Raw genomic sequence first — 21,371 nt, forward strand, 5'->3', positions numbered from 1 at the left:
TCTATGTTTTACAGTTTGCATTTAGGTCTATTTTCATTGTGAGTTAAATCTTGTCTAGCATGTGAGACTTAGGCTATGGTTCTTTTTAAAAATTTTCCCCAGTGGATGTTGCTCCAGCATCATTCATTGGAAGTCCCATCCTTTTCTCAGTGAATTGATTTTACACTTGTGTCCAAAACCAGTTGGGCATATATGCAGGTCTGTTTCTGCATTCTCTGTTTGGTTCCACTGATACATGTATCTGTTCCTCTGATGGTGCCACACTGTCTTGTTGACTGTAGTTACATAGTAAGTCTTCAAATAGACTGATTCCTAGTACCTTCTTTTTCAAAATTGTTTTAGCTGTTCTGGGTCCTTTGCCTTTCCATATACATCTTAGAAAGTCCTTATCTATACCTACAAAAAATTCTTGCTGGAATTTTGGTCGTAATTAATGTTATATATCAATTTGAGGAGAATTGACATCCCCCATGTTAAGTTCCCTAACCCGTGAATTCCGTTTATTTAGATCTTCTCTGATGTCTTTCACCAATGTTTTTTAGTTTCTGGTATACATGTTCTGTATGTGTTTTGTTTTTTTGAGACATTATAGATTGGGGTTTTTTTTAGACATTATAAATGGTATTGTATTTTTAATTTTGGCATTGATATGTTCATGGCTAGTCTAAAAATATTATTGATCTGCATGTGTTGACTTTGTTTCCTACAACCACTTACTTTTTATGGATTTCTTGAAATTTTCTATGTAGATAATTACATTATCTGTGAATAGGGACAGTCTTACTTCCTCCTTTCCAATCTTATGTCTTTTATTTACTTTTCTGCTTTATTGCACTGGCCTGAACTTCCAGTATCATAAGAGTGGTAAGAGCAGACAACTTTGCTTTGTTTCAGATCTTGGGGGAAAGCACTCAGTCTTTAACCACTAAGTATAATGTTAGTTGTAGGTTTTTTGGTAAATGTCCTTTATCAACTTGAGGAAGTTTCCTGTTTGGGGGAGTTTTTCTCAGAAATGGGTATTGAATTTTATTTTTTAAAAAGTTTGTATTATTTGATATGATCATGTGATTTTTTTCTTGTTTAGCCTTTTAATATGGTGGATTACATTGATCGATTTTTGAATCTTGGACCAGCTTTTCATCCCTAGAGTAAGCCCTACATGGTCATAGTATATAGTTCTTTTTATATATTCCTGAATGCTATTTGCTAACATTTTGTTATGAATTTTTACATCTATATTTATGAGATCTATAGTTTTCCTTTTATTCTTATGTAATGTCTCTGTCTGGTTTGATATCAGAGTAACATTAACATCATAAAATCAATTAGTAGTGTTTCCTCCTCTTGTATTTCCTGGAAGAGATTGTGGGGAATTGATGTGAATTCTTTGAATGTTTGCTAGAATTCTCCAGTGGAACCATCTAGGCTTGGAGACTTCTTTCTGGGGAGTTTTTAATTATCAATTCCTTAATAGTTAAAGGGCAATCAAAAGTATCTATTTCATATTGAATGATTTGTGGTAATTTGTGCTTTTTGAGAAATTAGTCCATTTCATCTTAGTTGTCAAATTTATATGTATAGAGTTATTTGTAGTATTCTATAATTATCATTTCAATGTCTGCAGAATCTATGATGATACCCGTGTTTCATTCCTGATATTGACAATTTGTGTATTTTTTTCTTTGTTTTGCTAGACGTTTGTCAATTTTATTGATCTTTTCAAAGAACGAGCTTCTGATTTCATTGATTTTCTCTATTGCTTTTCTTTCTTTCTGTTTTCAATTACAATGATTTCTGCTCTTTATATTGTCTCTTCTACCTTCGGGTGTATTTTACTCTGTTTTTTTAGATTATTAAGGTGGGAACATAGATAATTGATTCAAAACCTTCCCTCTATTCTAGTGTAAAATGCTACAAATCTCAGCACTGCTTTAGTTATGTCTCATTCATTTTGATATATTGTTCTTTCATTTTTATTCAGTTCATTTTTAAAACAATTTCCTTTGAGACTTTCTTTTTGGCCCATGTGTTCACACTTAAAAGTATGTTGTTTAGTTTCTAAGTTTTTGGAGATTTTCCTGTTATCATACTATTATTGATAGCTAGTTTGATTCCATTGTGGTTAGAGAAACACTCTGTATGAGCTTAATTATTTTAATGTTGATATCTCCCTTATGGCTCAGGATATGAACTATAGTGTTATATATTCTAAGAGCGCTTGAAAATGATACATATTCTGCTCTTTGGTGGAATGTTCTAAAAGTGTCAGATCTTTGTTGATAGTGATATTGAATTTTATATTCCTGCTAATTTGTTTCCTATTTGTTCTACCAATTATTGAGAAAGAGGTATTGAAGTCTCTAAGCATAATTGTGGATTTTCCTTTTTTTTTTTTTAAGATTTTATTTATTTTTTGACAGAGAGAGATCACAAATAGGCAGAGTGGCAGGGAGAGGGCAGGGGGAAGCAGGCTCCCTGCGGGGCAGAGAGCTGATCCCAGGACCCTGGGATCATGACCTGAGCCCAAGGCAGAGGCTTAACCCACTGAGCCACCCAGGCACCCCAGATTTTCCCATTTTTCATTTTAGTTCCATCATGTTTTGCTTCATATATTTTTCAGCTGTGTTGTTTAGTACATAAACATTTAGGATTGCTATATCTTCTTAGTGGATTTATCGTTTTATCTTCATGCTATATCCCCCTTTATCTCTGGTTATTTTCTTCGCTCTGAAGTCCACTTTCTCTGATAATAATACAGCCACTCCTGTTTTATTTTGGTTACTATTTACAAAATGTCAACAGAGTTGATATATATTTTTCATCCTTTTACTTTCAACCTGTATTTCAATTGAGTTTCTCATAGAACAGCCCATTACTGCCAAGTGGTGATGGAAATCCAGGATTCCTCAGGGGTCTCCACTGACACAGGGCTCATTACTACTCATCAAGGGTGGCTTCCCACTCAGCGTTCTATGACATGACCCTGGCAAGGGCAGAAATCTAGGCTCCCTACTTGGTATTTTTTGGCGTAAGTGGGGCTGGGACCACAGTTGTTTTGTGGCTTTTCACTGGAGTAGAATGGTTTTTATTTAAAAGTTTTCTGTTTTGCTAAGATGCCCCTTCCCCGATCCTTCTGGTAGAAAGAGAAGGCTTTCCTTGGGGCTTTTTGATCTGTCTCCATTGTCATTTCTGAATTACTGACTTCGTCAGCTCCTGCTCTGGGGAATATGAGGTAAAAAGAAAACCCAGAGAAGTTACCATTGTGTCACTCCTTGGATCTGAGATCCTTAACTGGCCTGCCTTCTTCTCTCCACATTTCAGTCTTCTTATATTTGTTTTATATAAATGTACAGGGTTTTTAGTTGTAGTCAGCAGGAGAAATAGGAAAAAGTATGTCTACTCCATCTTTCCAGAAGTGATCATCATTGATAATTGATAGTGTTCTTGTTCTTCTGGACAATACAATTAGATAAGAATAGTAAAGAAAAGATTAAAAATTCTGGTTTTTCAACTTCAACTCTGTTGACATTTTGGATTCGATAAATCTTTGTTGTAGGGCTGTCCTGGGCATTATGGGATGTTTAGCATTCCTGGCCTCTACTCAGGAGATGCCAGGGGCACTCTCCTCCCCCAAGCCCCAGTCATAGCAAACCAAAATATCTCTAGACATTGCCAAATGAGCTGGGGGGGGGGGCAAAATCACCCCCATTTGAGAACCACTAGTGTAAGTATTAGAAAGGAAACAGATTATCTTTATTTTAGATAATTATTTACTTCAGCCTCATATTAGAATCACCTAGGGAGATATTTATACTCTATGTGCCTGTATACCAAAAAATATTAGATAGATAGATAGATATTCTCCAGACCCATCAGCAAAGATTCTGACTTAATTAAACTGGGTAGGACCTAGACATCAATAAATATTGAAGTTCCCAGAAGGTTTTTAATATAGTTGAGATCTACTGTCTTAAGCCTAAGAAAATATCCTGAGAAATTATTAAAAGTGCTAAGGAAACTCAGATATGTATGAGATAAAGGATACATCTATATGCACCAAGCTCACTTCCCCAGAGGTCAGGTTTCAGGTTACTCTCTCTGTATTCAGCCCACTTTCCACCCTACAGAAGGGTACCCAGGCTACCAGGGCCTCGGGGGGTTGCCTTCCTGCTTTGACCTGCCTCCAGAGAGGAGTTCTTGCCTGGGATTCTGACCTGGTTCCTAGCAGACACCTGGGCTACTGGCCAGAGTATCAGGAGAAGTCTGGCAATGAGTAAAAAGTTAGAAATGAGTTTTATCTGGGGTGCCTGGGTGGCTCAGTGGGTTAAAGCCTCTGCCTTTGGCTCAGGTCATGATCCCAGGGTCCTGGGATCGAGCCCCACATCGGGCTCTCTGCTTAGCAGGGAGCCTGCTTCCCTTCCTCTCTCTCTGCCTACTTGTGATCTCTCTCTGTCAAATAAATAAATAAAATCTTTAAAAAAAAAAAAAAAAGAAAGAAAGTTTTATCCTTTCGTAGACCTTTGTAAAAAATGAGGGAAAATTTCCTGATTGCTCTAAAAAACTAGACTGTCCTAAGTCACAAATTTGAGTAGTTGGCAATATTTTAAGTTCTTAACATGTGTGTCTTTGGCTTATAAAGGCTTCTGGGAAAGAAATAATGTAAGTATTCATTTTCCCTGGCATTTCATTATCCCTCTTCTCTTCAAATCATTTTTCCCCTAAAGGCTTTGAAATGTCTGAGGTTGTTGCACGCATATTCCTGCATTTTTCCTTCTAGGAAGGAGTTCCTGAGGCAGAGGCAGGCAGCTGTGACCCTCCAGGCTGGATGGAGGGCCCATTACAACAGGCGGAACTTCAAGCAGGTGAGAGAACTCACTGGAGAGGCTGCTCCACTGAAAGTTTGTTCATGTGAATATGAGAGCTCAGGCAGGGAGGATCCGATCACTGACTCATTACAACAGACTTCAGATTGTTTCCTCAGCGCTCCACACACTCCCTGTTTCGTATCATTTCAGGTCACATGGTTTGTGGGCTTCAGTGTGTTCTCTTGAAGAATTTTGGGTGTCTCTAGAGCTAGAACGAGGTAGCCTGTTCTAAAATCACATCATGATTGTCTTTTCCCAATTTGCCGGCAGCAATGTAGGTTGATGGATTATTCTTTGTTTCGAGCTCTTCTAATTTTTTTCTTAGCCACAGTCACTGCTAGTGAGTGTCTGCTCAGCAAAAGAACCAGAGCAACCTTAACCACGCCCTACTGGGCCTCACCTGACCGCATGACTTTGTCAAGGATATGACTGTGGTTGGGACATGCAGTGGTCACATCAACAAACCAGGGCCAGGAAACCAGGCTCAAGGAACCAGGACCAGATGAGCTATGAGAAGCTAGAGTTCTGTGGAGGAAAGTGAAGACCCCTGGTTACTGGACTGTGGAATGATGCTTTGGGGGCAGAGAAATACCAAGAGGAGCCTCTGAGGGTCCAGACAGGAGAGGCTGGAGGGCAGGGAACAGGGGAACAGCAACAAGATGCACATCTTAGCATTTTGAAATTTGACCCCAGGCCTGCCCATATACTGTGCTCACAAAAAGCATGTAATGGCAGCTGACATGGATGGAAAAGCTACTTAGAACCATTGCTTTGCATGCATTGTTTTATTTCTTTTTAAACCAACCCCATATGTCAAGAAACTGAGGCATAGAGAGATTAAATAATTTTCCCAGGAGCACACAGCTTGTAAACAGTAGAGCTGGGGTTTGGATGCAGGTCTGTAGAACTTCCAAGCTTTGGAGGATGAAGCATGACCCCACACACCCAGCACCCATTGGGTTGGTCTTTGAGAAGCCAGCAAGACTCTTCCAGGGGCTCAGGGACTACTGTGCACCAAAGCATGTTTGCAGCATAGAAATGGGTGTTTATCAATTTATTATTTCCTCTTAATTTTAAAGATCCCAGAGATTAGCTTAATGAAGCCAGCCATGGCGTCCACACAGGTACCCTAGCTTCTGACAATTTGGCTGGACTTAGCTTTAGGTGTGATAAGCAAGTCCCCTTGGAATCCCATTACTCATGTGACCTCCAAACCAATTCTGTAATCACTGACCACCAGAAGAGCACTTTATTGTCTATGCCGTTTAACAATACTTATTTAACACTTATTTGCATGCCAAGGACTGTTCTAAGTGCTTTGCAAGTAATAACTCACTTAATATGCTTATGCTTGTAGGTGCATAAAATTTTAGCACTAGCCTTTTGCCAAAAAGCAGATAACTGTGAAGTTTATCTGTAAGGTCTCCTGGGGCATATGACTTGCCTCTTTTTCTCTCTGTCTCTTGGGGAAGGCCTTCTCCCTGCTCTTTGCCCTGCTGGGCCCAGGACTCCTTTTGAGCATCTGTCCCTCTTGTGTCCACAGATCCTCCTGGGTTTTGAGCGCCTGCAGGCCATTGCCCGGAGCCAGCTGCTAGCAAAGCAGTACCAGACCATGCGGCAGAGGATGGTCCAGCTGCAGGCGCTGTTCAGGGGCTACCTTGTGCGTCAGCAAGTACAGGCCAAGAGGAGGGCAGTGGTGGTCATACAGGCGCATGCCAGGGGTATGGCTGCCCGGCGGAACTTCCGGCAGCAGAAAGCCAATGTAGGTAACCGGTGCACTCTTAGGCCGGTGAGGGCTGACTGGGGCCCATAGCAGGAGGCAGTCAGGAGGGATGAACATTGAGCTCTCACCAGACACTCCTATCCCCTCCATGTCTAGAGTTATTGCCGCAGCAGGTCCTCACACCATTTGGGACACCTAGGTCACCCCCAGGAGCATGTAGGATTGGCATAGAAAAGGCATCATGTCAGCACGATGGTCTTATACCTGGAACCTGGTGCTCGCTTCGGCAACACATATAATAATATACCTGGAACCTGGAAATTGAGACCCTTGGTCTCCTCCTTTTAGCCCTGGGGACAGTTTCTCAGCAGGACTGGTCCCTCCCTGAATGACACAGGAAACCAGGGCCAGATGAGCTATAGGTGACCACAGCTCCGTGGAGGAGGGCAAAGACCCCTGGGTGACTGGGCCATGGCATGACACTTCTGGGTTAGAAAAATTCCAAGAGGGGCCGTGGAGTGTCTGGGCAGGAGAGGTTGACGGGCAGGGAGCTGGGGAGCGGCACAAGGTGCACATCCCTGCCTTTTGAAATTTCACCCTTGAGATCCCCTTTCCTCCAATGGGCACCTGAGAGTCAATCTCTTTCCTCAGTACTTGCTCATTTGGAAACTGTGATAAGGAAAAGGCTAGGATGAAGTCTACACCTGCTCTAGAGATGAAAGTTGGGACTGCTGAGCACATTACTAGTGCATGCAGTGGTCAGGACAAGTAAGACAGCGGACCCTCAGACATGTGCACAGCAGGCTTCTGCTCCCATGTAGTGCCAGACACACCACAGATCAGCCTCACCTGTGCGTTAGTTAGTACAGGCCCAGGGATCTGTCCTAGTGGAGCCTTGAATGAAGGGACCAGGTGGGAAGCTAGGTTCTAGGGGCCCCTAGGGCTTGAGGCAATAGCTCAGGGACCATTTCAGGCAGCCTTCCTTCTCTGGACCTCTGATTCTCATGGGAAACAAAAAGCCCAGGGTGGTTCATCTCTTGTCATACTAGCTATTAAATTCTAGGATTTTAGAGGAAAACTTACTGATTTGAACAAATGACGTCAGGAGGAGGTCAGTGAGGTGCTTGCATCTGCTGGCCCTATGGTGACCTTGCTCCATGGGGTGTATGCACAGGGGCCTCTGGTCATCCCAGCTGAAGAGCAGAAGAGCCCAAGTGCTCTCCCCACCAGGAAGCAGAAGTCAATCTATGACACCATCACAGACACGGAGATGGTGGAGCAAGTGTTCGGTTTCCTCCCTTCCATGATCGGTGGGCAGGAGGGCCCAGCCCCACAGCGCTTTGAGGTAAGATGGGCCCTGTCATTCAGGGATCCGGCCTGGCAGGGGATGCGAGGATGCTGCTCAGTCCCTGACTGCGGTCAGCCTCCAGGCTCACGGAGAAGCCAAGACTCAGCTAGGGGAACTGGCAGAAGACACAGTGAAGTGTGTTCTGCAGGCCTGGTGACCAAGCAAAGAAAAGGGGAGCATGAGTTTCTGTGTGAAGACCCTTCCAAATTAAGCAGGTTTCTTACCTAGGAGACTTCCTAGAACCTTTAACATGCAAATGCTTTGGGGCTTTCAACCAGGCAGTATCTCCCACCCTGTATTCGACCCCCTCTCTCAGAGCACCCTGCAGCTGCTGCTCTGCAGACTGTGACCTGGGAGCTGATGAACACTGAAAACTAATGAGCACTGACAGCGGTGTGTGGGGCAGGGGAGGGGCGGAGGGGAGAAGGGAGGCCAGGAGGGGAGCAGGTCCCCTGAGCTCTTGCCATACTCAGCTCTGGGCCCTGAGACCCAGTGAACTAGGTACCCCCACCACTGCCCCTCCAGGTGCTCATGCCTTTCCCCTGAGCATGTACACACACACACACACACACACACACATACCAGGCTGCACAGTTGGGGCAGCTGAGACCACTTCTGCAGGAGGAGAAGCCCACCAGGGGCCCACTGACGATGTGAGGTGGTAGAAAAGGTCTCACACACGGGGGAGGAGTGGTTCCTGCTGTACCCAGCCTATACTCAGACAGAACTAGCTTGGGGCTCCCTGGCCTCCAGAGAGGCACACCCTGCCAGCTAGCATCTGAAAGGACAGCTGACCTCTGGCCTTCCCCCTCACTGGCACACAGGACTTGGAAACGGAGACCCAGAAGCTGCCCGAGGTTGACCTGGACGCAGTCCCCATGGTAGAGGAACCGGAGGACGATACGGACAGCCTGGCCGAATACACCTTTCCCAAGTTTGCTGCAACCTACTTCCAGAAATCAGCCAGCCACACACACATCCGGCAGCCCCTCCGATACCCGCTGCTCTACCACGAGGATGATGCCGACTGCTCGGTACCCAGTGGCTCTCTGGTTTCTAGTGGCTCAGGCCACCCCTTGCTTTGGAGGCAATGAGGAAGGGGAGGGGGCACCGTGGGCCCTTCATTCTAGCTGAGCCCTCTGTCTCCCTTCCCGCAGGCAGCCCTAGCCGTGTGGAGCATCATCCTGAGGTTCATGGGGGACCTTCCGGAGCCAGTGCTTTTCTCCAGGAACAGCCTGCGTGGGGGCTCAGTGATGCGGCAGATCCATGACACCCTGGGCAAAGAGAACAACACCCAGTCTCCACAGCTCCATGTATCCACACAGGTGCGAGGTGCAAGGGGGAAGGGCAGGGCAGAGCCCAGGTGACTCCCTGGCCCCAGGCCCCATGGAAGCTGCTCTGGAAGTGGGCAAGACATGGAGTGAGTGTCATCCACTGAACCCTTGACTTGAGCTCAGGACCTCCTGAGCATGACGCCCAGGAGTCCTGAGTGATATAGTCTATACTGAAAAGGGCCATCCAGGCTCTGGGTCTTGGGTTTGATGTGAACAGAGTTCAAACACACAGAGCAGTGGCAACAACTGGTGGTGTTACTGATGGACAGCGTGCTGTCTGCCAGTTGTTCCTCTTCAGTTAATCCCCAGGGGAGCCAACCCTATGATGTAGGGATTAGTGAGTTTATTACAGCGAAAGAAACAAAGAAGTGAAGAGACTTGTGCCCAGATCACAGTGAGTATGTGTGACAGAACTGGGCTTTGAATCCATTTTAGTGAATTCAAAGACCAAGTTCTTGAACTGTGGTCTATCTTGCCCTCTGATGCCATCCACTTTTGGTCAGAAGTCCTTCCCAAGGCCTCAGTTGCATGATGTAATCTTAATGGAACTTTCCAAGAATAGTTCAAAGGAATTACACAGCAGTGACAGCACTGGGACCCGCCAGCAGCAGGAGCCCCAGGACGGCCTATAATTCTGACAGCAGTTCCAGTGTGTGCGGGTTTTCCCCACACCAAGCAATTCTCCAGCCCCAGCTGGGTGTGCCACAGTTCCACTCAACTGGGATGCTATTGACCTGAGGCAGTGTCAGATCCTGGATTAAGGGTTCAGTCCTGCAAGACCACCCCCATCTTCAGATACCAGTCGCAAGTCTGGGTTGCCACCTGTGATTCTGACCCACACGCTACAAGTCAGGGGTTCCCATGACCCCCTTTTTGGGTTTGATTAATTTGTTAGAGCAACTCACAGAATTCAAGGAAATACTTTAATTACTAGATTATCAGTTTATTATAGAAGGACATAACCCAAGAACAACGAGATGGAAGAGATGAATAGGGCAAGGATTGGGCAGAGGGTGGAGCTTGGATACTCTCTCCCAGCTTTCCACTCTCCCCAAATTCCAATGTGTTTACCAACCCAAAGCTCTCTGAATTCATCCTTTTGGGTTTTTAAGGAGGCTTTATTACTAAGAGGCATGAAGAATAAATCATTGGCTCCTGGTGATCAAACTCAATCACCAGCCCCTCAGCACTCCCCGAAGGTGGAGGTGGGAGGGAGGGGACAGAAAGTTCCAGTCCCCCAATCACAGTGTTGGTTCAACTGACCACCAACCCCCATCCTTTGGTGTTTAGAAAAGTTGGTCCATTAACGTAACAAAGATGCCTTTGTTGCAGGAAATACCAAGGGTTTCAGGAGCTCCACCCAGGAATGGGGATGACGAGCAAATACATATTTCTTACTGTAAATCATGATATCACAGCTCTCCATACATCCAGTGTCTGGGATTCTGCTCAGACATCTGCAGGGTCTTGTGTGCAGACTAAGTGCACAGAAATCCAGGGGAGTCTGCAGCTTGAGATCACGTGGCCAAACCTGGTCCAGGAGTTACACGGGAAGTTGCCCAAGTTAAGCCCTGATCTCTACAAGCATTGGCTTTGCAGAGCATGTTAATTATCTGTTGCTGGGAAACAAATAACTCCCCCCAAATTTAGCAGCTTAAAACAGTACACATGTATTATCTCACACAGTTTCTGAGGGTCAAGAGCAGTTTAGCTGGTTCATCTTAGCTAGTGGTCTGCCATGAGATTGCAGTCAGGACTGCTGTCATTCGAGGCTGGACAGGAGCTCCAGCATCCACTTCCAAGATGGCTTCCTAACACAACTGCTGGCAGGAGGCCTCAGGTCCTTGTCACACGGGCCTGCCCACAGGGCTGCCCCAGTGTTCTCACGATAGGACTTTCCCAGCCTAAGAGATCTAAGGAAACTGCAGTGCCTAATCTCATAATTCACATACTGTGGTGGGTGGGACTACAAGGGGGTGTTAATCACTGGGGGCCATTCAGGAAAGGGACCCTGGGTGGTAGTCCATCCACTCTGCACCTCTGGACAGTGAGCACAGTGGGAAGCAGAATGGACCTCCCAGGAGTGACGTACCAAGTTTTTCTTCCTATGCACATTTATTAAGCACCTGTTCTGTGCCTCCCACAGGAGCAGTGAGCCAAGCCAGCCTTGCCCACCCTCACCTGACAGCTAGTGTGTTTCGCTGCCCATCCCTGTGTAGCAAACCAGCTCTACCCCAACCCCCACTGATCTCAACCCAAGCCTAGTCCCACACTGAGCTCTAATTTTGGCAGCAACTTCCCATGATGCCCTCAGGACAAGGTGGGACTCCTGATCCTCTGGCAGAGCCCCCACCTTGCAATGGGCAGAGGGTATTCCAAATCATCCATGAAATTTTCACTGAGCATGACCATGCCCTAGGGCCATCCTGGACACCTGGGCTCAAACCCAGCCCTACCTTGGAGGGCTTTACTGGTATGGGCTTTGGAATCAGAATGGTGCGGAGCCCTCCCTGAGGGCCAGTTATGTAAGTAGATTTGTGTAGCCTCTCACCTCCCCTTGCCTCTGTTTCCTGACCCAGACGTGAAGAAGAGGGTGGGCATCTTTGTAAGTGTTACAAAGCTCAGCCAAGATGTAGAGGACTGCATGCAGTTTTGTAAACTGCACCAGGAAATGGCTGGGAAGGTGGACACTAACTCTGTCTAGGTGACGGTGGGGTTAGCAGCAGCATCAAAGTGCTGGCCTGGCACACCTTCCCTCAGGAACTGTCTCCTTCCACAGAGACCCAGCCGCAGGGACAGAGGGAGCAAGGACATCTCCTCCATGAAGCTAAAACGGTCCTCCAGGATCACAGACCAGGTGAGCTCAGGGTAATGGGGCCTTAGTCTACTTCCAGCCCTGCTGTTGGCCTGCCACAGGATCCCAAGCTTTGGATTCCCTCCTTGTGCCTGCTTTCCTCTTTTGCAAATGGGGAGCATCAGAGCTCTCCTGACAGCCTCCTTTGGGTTTCAAGGTAACCAGCCAGCTGAATATTGGAGAGGAGGCATTTGAGCCTGATGGCCCCATCTCAGACAGACCCATGTCCAACTTGGAGAAGGTGCACTTCATTGTGGGCTGTGCTATCCTGCGACCCAACCTCAGGTCAGTCCCCATTCCCACCTCACCCCATTTAGAACACCAGACCCCACAGGGCCGCAGCTTCCTCCTCTGCCTGCCTTCTAAGACACCCTTTCCTCTCCCAGCTCCCTGGCCTGGGGCCTGCAGCCTAGGTCTGAGTGCAATAGATATTATAACCATTAAGGGTTCTCTACTTGCTCTGTGTTAAAACTCATGAGTAAAAGCAAATTTTAGGAGAACAGAATTATCATAGAGTAGTGATTCATTTTATTTTATTTATTTATGTTTAAATATTTTATTTATTCACTTGACAGACAGAGATCACAAGTAGGCAGAGAGGCAGGCAGAGAGAGAAGGAAGCAGGCTCCATGCTGAACAGAGAGCTTGATGCGGGGCTCCATCCCAGAACCCTGGGATCATGACCCGAATCGAAGGCAGAGGCTTTAACCCACTGAGCCACCCAGGTGCCCAGTGATTCATTTTATTTTTTTTTTAAGATTTTATTTATTTATTTGACAGAGATCACAAGTAGGCAGAGGCAGGCAGAGAGAGAGAGATAGGGGGAAGCAGGCTCCCCGCCAAGCAGAGAGCCCAATGTGGGGCTCTATCCCAGGACCCTGAGATCACGATCTGAGCTGAAGGCAGAGGCTTTAACCCACTGAGCCACCCAAGCGCCCCTGATTCATTTTATAATGGACTTTAATGCAGAGCCCTGTAAATAAATAAGTTGCTCATTTATATAATATATATATATATATATATTGCTCTCTCTCTCTCTCTATATATATATATATTGCTCGCTCTCTCTCTCTCTCTATATATATATATATATTGCTCTATAAGAATGTCTTTTCATATAAATTTTAAGAAATACATATACTGCTTTCAGATACAGACATATTTTAGGGGGTTATATATTTTGGGGGTTTTTTGTTTTTTTTTTTAACCAAATTTGGGAAATTTTAGCCGAATTTTTTCAGGTACTTTTTTCTGTTTTATTCTCTTTCTCTCTCTCTCTCTCTCTTTTCTTTTGAATTCCAATTAAACATATGTAAGACTCTTTGATATCATCCCTCAAGTCCCTAGGGGTCTTTCCCTTTTTCTTTTCTTTCCTCTTTGTTCTTTAGATTGAATAATTTCTATTGATCTATCTTCAGATTAACTGATATTTCTATTATCTACCCTCATCTGCTGTTATACCCAGGTAAAAAAAAAATTTTTAATTTCAGATGTTATATATTTTTTAAGTTCTAGAGTTTGCACTTGGTTCTTTACATAGTTTCTGTTTCTCTGCCAAGATTTCCTGTTCATTCATTCACTATAAGCATAGTGCCCTTTGTGTCCTCAAGGAGTGACAATAGTTTTGAAACCTCTTCTGCTAAATCCAATATCTGGGACATCTTGGGGTCAGTTTCCATTGACTGCCTTTCCTCTTGGGAATGGTCATATTTTTCTGTTTCCTCACACATCTAGTACTGGACTATTATTCCCTATCATATTACTTTTGGGTTGTATCGTAGACACTGAGGGTGATATGTTTAGAGACTCCGGAATCTGTTATGATCTTTCAAAGAGTGTTGACTTTTGTTTTGGCAGCCAATTAATTTGGCTGGATTCAAATTTTGTCTCCCGTAGTGAGTAGTAGATGGAATCCTTAGTCAGTTATTTTTGTCTTTGCTAAGATTCCTGAAGCCTGCCCTACATATGTGTAGATCAGGGGCCAGACAGAGATTTAGGAAGATTTTTATATGCAAAATTGAGAACTCTTCTTCTTTGGTTCTCTTCATTCCAGGATTTCCCTTCTCACTTTCAACTGCTGGGTTTGGGTACCCCAAACTCTGTCCTCTGGTTGTTCAAGCCAATAACGTTATAGGGTTCCTACCTCAATTTTAGCTGCCTATGTGACACCAACTCAGCAACCCTTCTAACTTAGTCCTATTGGTAGTTCTCTCATAGTTAATCCTCACTGGCCACCATACCCTCCAAGATGGCAGGCATGTATAAGCTGTGTCCAAATGTGATGCACTGTGGGTTCTTAAGATACCTCTAGAGGCACTTCCATACCATGCTGTCCTCTAGCTGGGGCTGACACTCTCAGTGAATCATTGAGACTTGCTCTCAAATCTAGCCCCTAACTGAACATACCATAACCTCTTAGTACTTGGATCTTCTGGAATGATAGGCTGCCTGCTTGTGTGGGATCCCATCAAGATCCCTGAGCCCCAACTTCTTCTATAGCATCCTCTTATTCAAATAAGAAGGAAGCCCTTCTTATTAATAGGAAGCCCGTCCATGCTTGCTGCACCAAACATAACTCCCAGCTCCTGTCTGTTCTCTCTCCCATCAGGAGTAGCTTAGAATTCTCCAGAAAGAAGCAGATGCTAGGTTCTTGTTCATGGAGGCCCCCAACTTGTGTCTCTGTGGCATACATAAGTCAAGTACTCTTAAGAACTCTGCCATTGTGCCCCATTCCGGTACCCTGGGGTAGACCAATGGGATTCTGGGGTTCAGCATGCCTCAGATAGGGAGCAAAATGAATCTCCTCTCTGGCAGACAGCCCCATTTCTAGTAACTGTTTTCCTGGGGTCCCCCTAGCACCTCATCATGCGGAGGGAATAGAGATAGGCCAAAGATCTCTTTACTTCTACACCTTTCAAATTTTTCATCTTCTCTTATGCAGGAGATGGCAATAGCTAGACTGGTTCTGCCATCTTTGATAAATTCTACAAGAATGTATTTCTTTAGGGTGTTGGGTATTATCATCTGTTTGTCCTTGGCTCTGGGCTCTTAATCAAATTCCAAGACAAAGCAAATGCCCACTCCACATCTAGCCGCGCATTCAATAAATTTTTTTTCTTCAAGTTTTTACTTAAATTCCTTTAGTTAACATACAGTGGAATATTAATTTCAGGGGTAGAGTTTAGCAATTCATCATGTGTATACAACACCAGGTACTCATCACAAGAACTACCCTCTTTAATACCTATCACCCATCTAGCCCTTCCCCCCAACCACCTCCCCTCTACCAACATTCCATTTGTTCTCTCTAGTTAAGAGTCTGTTTTCTGGCTTGCCTTTCTTTTTCTTCTTTTCATCTGTTTTGTTTCTTAAATTCCACATATGAGTAAAATCATATGATATTTGTCCTTGACTACTTTATTTTGCTCAGCATAGTACTCTCTGGGTCCATTCATGTTGTTACAAATGGCAATAAGCATTTATTACGTACCTGCTCAGGGCCAGGCCTTAGCCTGAGAGTTGAGGATGCAGAGATGAGGGCAACAGAGCTCTGTCCTCTGGGAGCTCACTCTTTAGTGGAGAGCATGGGAGAAGACAGAGCCCCACAATAGCTGCTTGTGCTGAGATGGGGGCCCAGTGAGAACACCAAGGACTAGTCATAATGCCCTCCTAGGCAGGGGTGGGAAGGAGGAAGTTGTTCACCAGACAAAGGGAGAAGGTGAACAGGGTCACAGAATCCTGAAACAGCCTGTGGGTCTGGAATTCCAAGTGATTTGTCACTGCTGGGGTATGGAGTTTGAATTCAATTCTAGGAGTAGTCAAGGAAAAATTTTAAGAAAGAGAAGACCATGGGGGCGCCTGGGTGGCTCAGTGGGTTAAGCCACTGCCTTCGGCTCAGGTCATGATCTTGGGGTCCTGGGATCGAGTCCCGCATCGGGCTCTCTGCTCAGAAGGGAGCCTGCTTCCTCCTCTCTCTCTCTGTCTGCCTCTCTGCCTACTTGTGATCTCTGTCAAATAAATAAATAAAATCTTTAAAAAAAAAAAAAAAGAAAGAAAGAGAAGACCATGATCATATCTGAATTCCAGAAAGGTCTCCCTGGCAATGACATGGAGGGATAGAGCCTGGTAGTGGGAGGCCAGGAGAGGACTGCTGCAGAGGTCCCAAGAAAGCTGATGAGGGATAGCCCAGGGAGTAGGAGTGGAGAAACAGGGACAGAGAAAATATCCAGGAGACAGATGGTAGGTGGCTGGCTGATGGGAGGAGTCACAAGGCCTTCTAGATTTCCAATTTGAGTGAAGTGTTTTGCTGGTGGTACCTGTAGTGACTGTAGAAAGAGGAGATGGCTAGAGCTGACTATATTGGCCCATGAGAACAGATGGTAAACGTCTTTTCTCAACTCTGTAGTGGCTTGAAATTGGCATTGGTGTAAGGTTTTTTCCGGCGAGATAAACACAACACCAGGCAAAGTGGGTGCAAGGCAAGATTTATTAAAACGCTCTCCAGCGAAGTTTCAGGGCTCAGGAGAAGGGGAGCCAGGAAAGTTGCGCCGGGAGGAGGTGGGCACCCTCTGGCGAGGTTCCGCCACTCTGGAAAGCAGAGTGGCGGAAGTCGCACCCAAGGCAGGGAGGAGGGGGCTTTTAAGGGGTCTTGGGGAAAGCTCAGGGGTCTTTTTGGCAAGTTTCCCTTATTTGGATATCCCGCCTGCTCATCGGGATCCCATTGGTCCACAGGAGCCCGGGGCGGGGGTCTCAGGTTCCTGCTTGGGCCTTTGTTCTCCTGTCCGAGCTCAGGTCTTGTGGCGGGAACTTACGCCATCTTTGGTAGCCCTTCCTGCCAGCCCAACAATTGGTGGGAATATTTACACCATAGAAATTGGCAAGTGCAATAAATCAGAGCTTTTTCCCTAGGAGAGTTTGTTGTTAAACATTTACCATCATCACATCACTGAGTAATTAGGAAAAAGATGGCCGGTTGAAGGGGCTAACAGGACATTTGTATGAGATGATAGAGCTTGGCTCAGCAGGAAGGAACCAGGAAAGCCCCCTCTGCAAGAGAAGGTAGAAAGGCTCATGAGCCAGTGCGAATGGGAACTGGTCAGGAGGGGAGGAGTCAAGGGATTATCCATGGGATTTCCACTTCTCTCTGTAGTTGGAGGGATAGCTGCATTGGGGGTGGAGGAGGGACTGGGTCTCAGGGTGAAGGAGAAGGTTGGAAATGACAGGGAAGTTGGGGAAAGGAGCAGATTTGGCTGGGCGGGGCCACTGGGGGCAGAGCATGACTGGGGACCCCTGGGCACTCCATGCAGACAACCCCCCCCCCGCCAGGGCCAGGGTGTTGTGAGCAGGGTGGGTGAAGGAGGGAGCAAAGGCCTGAGGGGTGAGGTAAAAAATGAGGTCCAATGAGAGTGGGTGCATAGAGCCCAGGAAAAACACTGAAGGTGGCACAGTCCTAGGGAGATGACAGGGTCCAGGGTGGGCCGGGGATGTTTCAGTGGAGCCCAGCAAAGGCAGTTGGAGTTGAGGAGACTGGAGGTCGCCATGTGTCCATGACCCCACCCAGGGGCAATGAAGGAGCTGTGTGCCTAGGCACCTCTGTCTCCTTACTGGGAGCCAGTCCCCAGCCTGGCCTCCCAGGGGTGTGTGTCTTTCAGGGACGAGATTTACTGCCAGATCTGCAAGCAGCTGTCGGAGAACTCCAAAACAAGCAGCTTGGCCCGGGGCTGGATCCTGCTCAGCCTTTGCCTGGGCTGCTTCCCACCCTCCGAGAGGTTCTTGAAGGTGGGGAGGAACCAGGGCAGGGGCTGAAGGGGTTGGGTTACAGCATGCATAGCTTGGCCCGGGGCTCTGGAACAGGTCCAGAAATCCCAGCCCTTTTTCTGCAGGCCAGGGTGGCAACTGTGCCTTCTAAGCCTCAGTTTTCCTGTCTTTAAAAGAAGACTCTGGACCTGGCTTCTTCCGACCCCCATTCAGGTCTGGGCTCAGGCCCCAAGACAGCTCTTCTGAGGAGACAATGAGGTGGCTGGTGAAATATGCTTTGAAAAGACAGAAATGTCCCAGGGGTGGGCACCTACTGGGGACTACCTGCCATGTCTCTCTTGAGTCCTCAGAACTAAAACTGGAGGTGGAGTGTTGACAGGTGCTCCCAAGTAGCCTCAGGCCTCCCTCCTTGAATAGAGCTTTGGCTCTGATTGTAGGAGTAATATGTGGGAAATGCAGCCAGTTTATAAAGAAAACAAAAGTCATCCCCACACCCAGAGGGACCTTCTATTGTTCCAGGCCCTTCGTGATGTTACAGGGTCGCACTTGTGATCAGACAAGAAACAATCTCACTTCCTCTTGTGTCCCTTCAGGGACCGCAGGAGGGATTGCGGGAGCTGTGGTCATGGGGCCATCTGCCCTGGGCCCCAGAGGCCACTTCTGACACCAGCAAACTCTTCTAGGTTGCATCTCCTCACAAAGTCTCTCTGTGAGACAACAAGATTTTCAACAGATTTTGTCAAACATGTTTTAAATATTGACTCTTTGCATGTTTCACTTACCTCTGTAAGTGTCTTCTTGAGGTATAAACTTTTCCCAAATGCCATCTATATATAATTATCCCAGGGAATATTTAACTTGCTGATAGACATTTAGGGCCCATCTTCCAGTTGTTCACCACCTTAAACACCATATGTAAAGACAGGTCTGAATTACTGGGTCAAAAGTGTGCACATTTTTCAACTATGCACTATTTAAAACATAGTGACAAATTGGTCCTCAGAAATGCTGATGAGAGAGTGCCCATCTCAATAGACTTTTGCCATCAGTGAATATTATTATTTTATTTTTATTTTTTCCAGATTTAAAGTGTACACTGTAGTGGTTTTCTATAGGTATATATTGCCAAATTATTACCACAATAAAGTCAGTTAACACATTCATCACCTTGCTTAATTACCATGGGTATTATGATTTTTTAGAATTGGGGCAGGAAGTGGAAAGTGGCCTCCATTCTAAGTGTCTTCCACCCCTCCTCTCCCCTCCTTCGCCCACCAGTATCTGATGAACTTCATTGGTCAAGGGCCAGCTGGCTACGGCCCCTTCTGTGCAGAGCGCCTGAGACGCACCTATGCCAATGGGGTGCGCATGGAGCCCCCCACCTGGCTGGAGCTGCAGGTAGGGGCCAGTAGGGTTGGGAGACAAATGGTGTGGGATGCTGCCAGCCCCCATGGCTCCTCCAGCACCTGCCAGCAGGAAGCGTGTGCTCTGGGCCCCTCCACCTCTCTTGGGGCCTTCTGTGCCTGTGATCCATATGGGTCACCCTGTGCATGGCCCAGGCTTCAGAAGTGCCCTCCCCACATCTTTAAGGGCCTACTGGCTAAAGGGAACAATAAATCTTAGCCTTATGGTGTGAATGACTGCTAACTGGGTAAAGTGTTAACCCCCCCAAGGACATTTGCTTCTTATTAAGAAGGCAGTGACCATTCCAAAGTGAACATCCTTGGTGTCATTGCTGTTTGTGTCATCTGTGTTCTCGGGAAGGGTCATTCAGACACAGGCAGGGTTGAGGGGACCCACAGCTCCTGGAAGTCACTCACTTCCTGTGCCCCATGGTGCCCTATGCTGGGGCTCACCTCCTGCTGCACCCCTTCCCATTCTCGCCCTGCCACCCACGTCCAGGCCCCCCTTCTCCCTTTTCTACCTGCTCTGCACCTGGGCCCTGGAGTTGCACGTGAACTTTGCACAGCTGTGTGGGTGTGCTCAGAGAGGAACAGTAGCTTCCGTGGACCCAGCTTGTCTCTGGGTTCAGGACTTGGAGATTTCCAAGAGCTCTTCTGACCTCCTGTGATTCTGACACACTTAGCATCACCACAGCTCAGGCCTGCAGTCCACAGACCACAGAGGCCGACCCAGAGAGGCACAAAACTACCAAACACAGGCAATATTGCCCTCACCCCTACTGGGTCCATCAGCTTGGTGGTGGATGATGGGTAGGCCTCCAGGACAGAGGGCCTGAGTCTTCATCTGTCCCCAGGCTGTCAAGTCCAAGAAGCACATCCCGATCCATGTCATCTTGGTGACTGGAGAGAGCCTGACTGTCATGGTTGACTCTGCATCGACATCTTGGGAAGTCTGCCTGCACATTGCCCACAAGCAGGGCCTCAGTGACTACCTGGGCTTTTCTCTGCAGGTGGCCGTGTATGACAAGGTACCGCCAGGTGGCCTGTCCATCTCCCACCTCCCTCATACTCCCAGGCCAACTCGAGCCCTCCTACCAACCTGGCGACTACTGCCCCTGTCAGACACCATACCACACACACACACACACACACACACACACACACAGAGGTAACCTGTCCTCCTGCCCGAACCGCCACATACTCAGCCCAATGGCTGCACCTTGGCTCCAGTGTCACACACAACTTGTAGGTCCCTTGCCACACCTAAGCTGCCCACACGTAGACCAGGCACTCACACATCTCACTAAAAGCCCCCTTGTTCCAGGGAGCTGCAGACTCCTGTGCCAAGATCAGAGGGTCACGCTAGCACAGCCCCCATCCAGACGCTCTTACCCCCATGTCCACAGCCTCCGAGCCAGACACGCTCATGCTGGCCAACCCATCCAAGTGTCACAATCCCCGCATGCCGGCCTTGGACATCAACCTGCCTCTTTAGGGAGGGGTCTACAGGGAAGCATGTTTAGAGTGATAGGTAGGCCATGCCATCATGTGGGGAAAGCCGTCAGGCTCGCAGAGGACCAGCTGAGCACACCATTCCACCCACGCATTCTGAGGGTGGATGTCCCTGTGGAGCCCAGCACACAGCAGTCACTAACCCCTGCTGCCCCTGACTCTGGCCTCAGTTCTGGTCCCTGGGCAGTGGGCGCGACCACGTGATGGATGCAGTCGCCCAGTGTGAGCAGCTGGCCCGGGCGAGGGGCGAGAATGAGCGCCAGGCACCCTGGCGCATCTACTTCCGGAAGGAGTTCTTCACGCCCTGGCATGACTCCCAGGAGGACTCCGTCAGTACCCAGCTCATCTACCGCCAAGTGCTGCACGGGGTCTGGTCTGGCGAGTATAGCTTTGAGAAGGTGAGGGGACCCCATTGCCCCCAGGGCCCCAAGATGACCCATCAGACAACCTGGGGGAGCACCGTGTTTCAGGGCAGGTCGGGGCTGTGGCCATCAAGGAGTACCCCATGGAACGGGGTGTGAGGAATGTAGAGAAGGGAGAGGTAGGAGGCAAAGGCCAGGAACATGTTCTCAGAG

At 47.2% G+C, this 21,371-nt stretch overlaps 1 protein-coding gene across 5 annotated transcripts in view; it reads left to right on the forward strand.

Moving 5' to 3' along the window:
* MYO7B (myosin VIIB) overlaps positions 1-21,371 on the forward strand; it is a 108,086-nt gene that overhangs the window by 70,626 nt on the left and 16,089 nt on the right. For all 5 annotated transcript variants that reach the window (XM_082690298.1, XM_082690299.1, XM_082690300.1 and 2 more), the window contains 11 exons: positions 4,778-4,862; positions 6,409-6,627; positions 7,763-7,933; positions 8,761-8,970; positions 9,094-9,261; positions 12,050-12,127; positions 12,282-12,409; positions 17,776-17,902; positions 19,160-19,279; positions 20,139-20,312; positions 20,967-21,194. In XM_082690298.1, the coding sequence (XP_082546424.1) occupies positions 4,778-4,862; positions 6,409-6,627; positions 7,763-7,933; positions 8,761-8,970; positions 9,094-9,261; positions 12,050-12,127; positions 12,282-12,409; positions 17,776-17,902; positions 19,160-19,279; positions 20,139-20,312; positions 20,967-21,194 (1,708 nt within the window). The remainder of the gene's footprint in view (positions 1-4,777; positions 4,863-6,408; positions 6,628-7,762; positions 7,934-8,760; positions 8,971-9,093; positions 9,262-12,049; positions 12,128-12,281; positions 12,410-17,775; positions 17,903-19,159; positions 19,280-20,138; positions 20,313-20,966; positions 21,195-21,371) is intronic.

The sequence above is a fragment of the Mustela nivalis genome (genome assembly GCF_964662115.1).
Source record: "Mustela nivalis genome assembly, chromosome: 11".
Taxonomy (NCBI): domain Eukaryota; kingdom Metazoa; phylum Chordata; class Mammalia; order Carnivora; family Mustelidae; genus Mustela; species Mustela nivalis.